The sequence below is a fragment of the Hibiscus syriacus genome, unplaced genomic scaffold (assembly GCF_006381635.1).
Source record: "Hibiscus syriacus cultivar Baekdansim isolate YM2019G1 unplaced genomic scaffold, ASM638163v2 tig00111779_pilon, whole genome shotgun sequence".
Lineage (NCBI taxonomy): Eukaryota > Viridiplantae > Streptophyta > Magnoliopsida > Malvales > Malvaceae > Hibiscus > Hibiscus syriacus.
The window spans coordinates 2,173,700-2,180,683 of NW_024063176.1; the positions used below are offsets into that span (position 1 = coordinate 2,173,700).

The 6,984-nt window shown below is 34.8% G+C and overlaps 1 protein-coding gene across 1 annotated transcript; it reads left to right on the forward strand.

The window, feature by feature from the left end:
* The first annotated feature begins 5,412 nt into the window (after nucleotides 1-5,412).
* Nucleotides 5,413-6,753, forward strand: LOC120170447 (arogenate dehydratase 1-like). The gene has a single exon (XM_039178384.1). The coding sequence runs from the start codon at nucleotides 5,428-5,430 to the stop codon at nucleotides 6,712-6,714; it is 1,287 nt and encodes a 428-aa protein (XP_039034315.1). The 5' UTR covers nucleotides 5,413-5,427; the 3' UTR covers nucleotides 6,715-6,753.
* Nucleotides 6,754-6,984: the final 231 nt, after the last annotated feature.

Below are 6,984 nucleotides of genomic sequence, written 5' to 3' on the forward strand. Positions count from 1 at the left end.
TTACTAAAATTACTCAGGTGAAATTAAGTTTGACATTAATTATATTAACCGTCGATAGTGCTAGATTAGGTATATAATAAATTTACTTTCCACCCTTTAATATATTTTTTTATTAATCTAGGGTAAATTATGTAGCATTTACCTTTTACTAAAATTACGCATGAGAAATTAAGTTTGACATTTATTATATTAATCGTTGATAGGGCTAGTTGGGTATATAATAAATTTTCTTTCTACCCCATAATATAATTTTTTTATTAATCTGGGGTAAACTAATTAGCATTTTCCCTTTACTAAAATTACGTAGGAGAAATTAAGTTTGTCATTAATTATATTAACCGTTGATAGGACTAGATCGAGTATATAATAAATTTTCTTTCAACCCCTTAATATATATATTTTTTGATTAATCTGGGGTAAATTAAGCATCATTTACCTTTTACTAAAATTACGTAGGAGAAATTAAGTTTTACATTTATTATATTAATCGTTGATAGGGCTAGATTGGGTATATAATATTTCTTTCAACCCCTTAATATAATTTTTTGATTAATCTGGGGTAAATTAAGTTGCATTTACCATTTACTAAAATTACGCAGGAGAAACTAAGTTTGACATTCATTATCTTAACAGTTCATAGGGCTAGATTGGATATATAATAAATTTTCTTTCGACCCTTTAATATATTTTTTTGATTAATCTGGTGTAAATATAATGTAGTATTTGTTCAAAGATAACTCTCAACTATTTGACATTAAACGCTCACGCCCCTAGCATTCATGGTGCTCGAACTCGAAACTTTAAGAAATAACAACAATTTCTTTACCACCGAGGTCGCTTGATTTAAACAATATAATCTTTTTTTTAAGACTGTGTTTTCATTAAATGAAGAACGCAAAGTATAACAAAGACAATACATTGTCAAAATAGAAATCTAATGACATGAAGAAAAATAAAATCAAAATTTTTCTTTGAATATGTATTTTATCTTCCAAAAAACTGGCAACTATCGATAATCTCTATGTCTACGTTCAAAATTAGACGCAATATTGATGTAGGCATGGAAATTGAAAGAGTCAATTTGACAGATTGCTCGTGAATAGTTCTGAATGCTTCAACAAACTACCACAAAAGAGTATTTAACTATACGAGATCGTCAATCTTCTATGATTAGGAGGCACACCATGATGATAAATTCGTGTCATAAAAGCAAACAAACACTCGTGTCATAAAAGTAGACAAAATCAAACTCTTCAAGAATATACGAAAATAAATAAATTAAAACGGGAAGGATGTGTATTTAGATATAAATAAAAAAATTAAGTAAAAAGGAAAAAGAGAGGCGACTACCCTAGAGCGCGCGGCTTAAGAGTACCTTGAAAGAAAAAATTAGAGAACTATTAATTAATTATTAATATGAAATTTAATTTGATTAGTATAATTATAATTACAATATTTAGAGAAATGTAAATTCAACTGTATTTTAACGTGTATTGTGATATTATCGTCTTATATATAAGTAAAGCATTGTAGAGTAGAGACTTTCCTTGGCCTTTGTATGGGAGTTGGGACCCTTCTCCATTGTGGCTTGTCAATTTGCAAATTGGTCCTCACAACATTGGGCCATCTTTGGGCAGACAAATAAATTGGGAAAATTTCCCAAAAAATTGAAAACTCCAATTTCTTGTGTGTTGAGATAAGTATATAATAATTTACTTATACTTCAATTTATAAAATATTTAAAAAATAATTAATTATAATTTTCCAACAAAATATAATATTTTAACGTTGATAATATTATTTGGAATATACACAAATAAAGGTAAAAGTAAATTTTTTTGGTATACAAGCTTGAATTTTAGTAAAATGTCAACCAACTTTTAATTTTAAAGAAAACATTTATAAATTTCAATATTAAAAAATCAACACAAAATTGTTAATTTAACAAACAACACTTTATGTGTTTTAATTTGATTAATTTTAATTTTTTGTTTTTTCAAATTTTAAAACTTCAGTCTTATCTGAATAATACAACAACAATATAATCAATTTATAAAGACTAAAAAAATCAAATAAAAAAGATAGATCGAACTTTGTATACTTTTCTTTTGGAAAGGTTTGGATGTCCGTGGAGCTAATGCAAAAGTGCTTGGAAGCAGGTTTGCTCTCCAAAATCTAAAGGTGGTCTTGGCTTTTAAAATCTAGGCTGCTGTCAATGAAAAAAAAATCTTGAAAATGAAGATCCCTCATTGGTTGCTTGGGTGAACCCTTATGTTACTAGGCGAGTGGAATTTCGGAGGTTGGAGAAGGAGAATTTTATGAGCTGGTGTGTGAGGAAGATTCTTGCATTGCGTAGGGAGGCTCATCCCATTTTTGTTGGTGCTGTGGGTGCTAAGCCTTTGAGCACGCGGATAATTTGATCAGAAATAAGGAAGAAGAATGAGAAGGTCCCATGACTTAAACTGGTCTACATGTGCCAAAGTAGGTTTATAGCTTAGTTAGACATCTTGGGGAGGCTTGCAACAAGGGATAGGTTACTGCACATAAGGATGGAAGTCGATAGTGCGTGTTTGTCGATAGCTTGGTTACTGCACATAAAGTCTCACGATGTATCGGACAGAATGTGATTTTTAATTGTGGCTTGCGGCGAGTGTGTCTGTGTAGGACGAGGAGGTAAGTTGGGTTGCCAAGCATTTGAGGGGTAAGTCTCTTATTACTTTCATCCTTAAATTTGCTTGTAGTTCTTTTATCTGCTTCATTTGAGAAGAGAGAAATAGAAGATTATTTGGGAATATTAGTAGGAATGGAGGGTCGATTTTGATTTCCATTAGTGAAATCATTAGAGTTAGGATTACAGGTAGGGATGGCAAACAGGCGGGTCGAGTGCGGATACCCCCTCCCCCATCCCCATACCCACCTAATATTTTTCAATTCACCACCCATGGTGGGTACAAATTTTCAAATCCACACCCGTCCACGCGGGTACATTTTCAAATCCATCCCCACACCCACTACCCACTAGCGACATACCTATCTAGACCCGCCTGACAGCAAACTAATGGGATGTTGGAGTTGGTTCCCAGACAGTTCGTGATGGGGTAGCAGCGCATGCTTCAATTTGTCAGAGGAGTAGCTCTACGAATGTTATAGAGACAGATTGTAGGGAGCATGTAGTTGCAGAGCTGGATTGTTGTGTTGCTTTCAATTTTAATGCTCATAGTGCGCCTAATATGGGTTTTGAGGGGTTAAAGAACATAGAAACTGTTGCTTTTGATGTTAATGCTTATAGTACGACTAATTTATGTTTGGATGAGCAACATGGCCTAAAGAACATGGAAAGTGACGTGGTTAGTGGGATTATGGGTTTAATCAAAGAGTCGAATATTTCTCTAATTAAAGACCATATTAAAGACTAAATATCTTTAATATTTGGATAAATTATATGTTATATATTATACAATATTAACATTTATAAATTAGTCTCTAAAATTACACCTAAATTCATAATAGTCCAAAATTTAATAGATATTTAGCGGTGGGCGGATGCGGGGCGGGTAATGTCTCAAACCCATTACCCGCCCACCACCCACGACGGGTACCACTTTATAAATCCACACCCGCCCACTACCCTCTAAAATTATACCCATCCCCGCTCTAATTAGAGCGGATGCGGTGCGAAATCCACAAAACTGTACCCGTTTACCATCCCTAGGAGATGTACAAATAGAATTGATTCAGTTCATTTTTTTTCTTTTGTATAGAATGAGACATACGAGATTGAATATCTTTGTCTTTAATAAAATATATTAATATTTATTTAAATCAATAAAATATATTTTATTTACATTTAATTATGAAACATTCATATGCCCACACGGCAAGCAATTTTCTTCATCTTGTCTTTGTCTTTCTTTACTCTTACCCATATTTTTATGATTTTATTTGATACATTATATTGGTTCCTTAGAAGTGTACAATAATTTAATTTATTAATTTATAATTAAGGGAAAACTACATCAATGGTAACTCAACTTTTAGGTTGTTTGTAATTTGGTCACCCAAATCAAGAAAGTTCATTTTAGTTATCATCGTTAAAGAATACTTACGTTTCAGTTACTCTAGTGCTAAAGCACTAACGACGTTTGAGTCAACACATTCACATACCATTTTTTTAATACATATATGTCTATTGTAAGATGGTTAATAAGATCACATTATTAGGAACATATTTTATTCAAAAATGATTTGTAAGTGTACCATATGATATTAATGACTGCATATGAATATTGTTTAGATATGTATTTATGTAATTATTTATACATGCATTGCATTTTATCTATATTTTTAATTTTCTGACTGCCGGAGGTCTTTCACGGAAGCTATTCTCAACCTGGCGTTGGGGGCAGCCTACTACCCTACCTCCCCCTTACCCCATACACATGGGAATTGGGTTTTGTTGTTGTTGTTGTTGTATTTGTAAGTGTACCGAATTGGATGTTGTTTATGATTTAACGGTAAAATGGTCGAAATAAAAATACTTTTAATGAGAATAATTAAAATAAAAGCTTTTCAATTGAGTGATCAAAGTACAAACACTCTAAAAATTAGATGACAATTGGTACAAGTTACCCTATTCTTGAAAACAGTGTTATAAAGTATATATGTACGGTAGAAGCAATTGAATGAGTCAAAACAACAAATACGTACACTTACATAAAAAGAGAAAAGTTGTATATTTTTAAAATAAGGTTTCGCTGTTAAGTACTATGTTTAAGGTATTTTCTAAATGTTAATTAATATAGCGTTTTAATAAAATATTATAATAAATGTCATTTATTCATTTTTAATAAAATGATTATAAGATATGTTTTGTTAGCAAAATTATCAAATTCTGAAGAACAAAATTAAAACAGATTCAAGTTTAAAATTAAAAAAAATACGATTTAACTCGAAAAAATGATATAATTATTCTCTATATATTTAGAGACATAAAAATTATTGATAATTATTAGTTTTTTTAAATGAAACGTGTATCTAAAGAAATATTTTATTTTATTTTTCTTCGTTCTTTTTAGATTTTTATGTAAAAATTGTGTTGCCCTCGATCCTTATTATAGTTTATTTTTAAGTTAATAAAATTATACTATTTTTATTAAAAATAATTATATTTAAATATTTAATCAGATATCATTAAATATAAAGTGACAGAGAAATATAATAATGAGAAAATGATTAAAAAAAATAGAGGATGGGTGGGGGAGGGGGTAGGTGAAATTGACCGAACCAAATTTGGCAGGCCGTTGTGTATATAAAATCCATCTTCGTCTTCCTTTGCTCTCAGCTTGACGTTCCCTTTCTCAGAGAGAACACCAAGCTTTCTATTCTTTCCTCTTTGTTTATTTTTTCATAAAAGGAAATAAGAACAAAATGCAGGCCATTTCTCACTGCCCAAATCTTAATAATTCTTCTCCTCTAATTCCATCTTCCAAGCGTCGCTTCCATAAGCTGATTCGGTTAGCCGTACGTTGCGCCTACCAGTCTGACTCGGTCCAATTCCCCAATGGCGTCGGTTCAAGCCGGACTGATTGGCAAAGCTCTTGTGCTATTATCTCTAGCAAAGTCTTTTCCCAGCACCAAGATTCCGACGACAAATCCGAATCTTCCTCCGCCGCTTCCGCCGTAAACGGCTACAAAACCTCCTTGGATCTCAACTTAGTCCCTCTCGACAAACCTCAACCACCTTCGAAACCGCCTACGCAGAAGCCGTTAACCATAACCGATTTGTCTCCTGCACCGATGCACGGCTCTCTGCTGCGCGTGGCTTACCAAGGAGTCCCCGGCGCTTACTCGGAAGCTGCGGCAGAGAAAGCTTATCTTAACTGCGAAGCCATCCCTTGTGATCAGTTTGAAGTTGCGTTTCAAGCGGTTGAGCTTTGGATTGCTGATCGAGCCGTCTTACCGGTGGAAAACTCACTCGGTGGTTCGATTCATCGGAACTACGATCTCCTCCTACGGCACCGCCTCCACATCGTCGGTGAAGTCCAACTCCCGGTCCACCACTGCCTCTTAGCTCTCCCAGGTGTTAGGAAAGAGTACTTGGCACGCGTCATTTCTCATCCACAAGCTCTCTCTCAGTGTGAAAACACGATCACCAAACTCGGCCTCAACGTTACGCGCGAAGCCGTCGATGATACCGCCGGAGCTGCCGAGTATGTAGCCACGAACAACCTCCGTGACACGGCCGCCATAGCAAGCGCACGCGCCGCCGAACTCTACGGACTGAACATCCTGGCCGATGGAATCCAAGACGATTCGAGCAACGTCACGCGCTTCGTCATGCTAGCTCGGGAGCCAATCATCCCGCGCACGGATCGGCCGTTCAAAACAAGCATCGTGTTCGCGCACGAGAAAGGAACGAGCGTGCTTTTCAAAGTGCTATCGGCGTTCGCGTTTAGAAATATCAGTTTGACGAAGATCGAGTCGCGGCCGCACCGGGACAGGCCGATCCGGTTGGTGGACGACGCCAATGTGGGAACCGCGAAGCATTTCGAGTACATATTTTACGTGGATTTCGAAGCATCGATGGCTGAGGTCAGAGCCCAAAACGCGTTGGCTGAGGTCCAAGAGTTCACCTCTTTCTTGAGGGTATTAGGCAGTTACCCAATGGATATGACGCCTTGGTGCTCGTCAAGGGGAGATCACCAAAACCCGTGAAAATAATTACTCCATTAAAAACAAATAATTTGCAAAAAAGAGAATTTGTTCAAATTAAACTTTATTGTTTTTGGTTAATTCACCGACAAACAAAAAGAAATTGTTGGTGTTTCTGTTTCTGTCGCTGTTGCTGTTGTTGGATAAATATTTTTTAATAATATAATTAATTATGCCCTTGCAAAAAAAATATTTAACAAGTTCTATTTTTATTTAAGGATTTGATTACTTGCGGTATTTGAATATAAGACGGTTTATATCATGGAGTAGTGT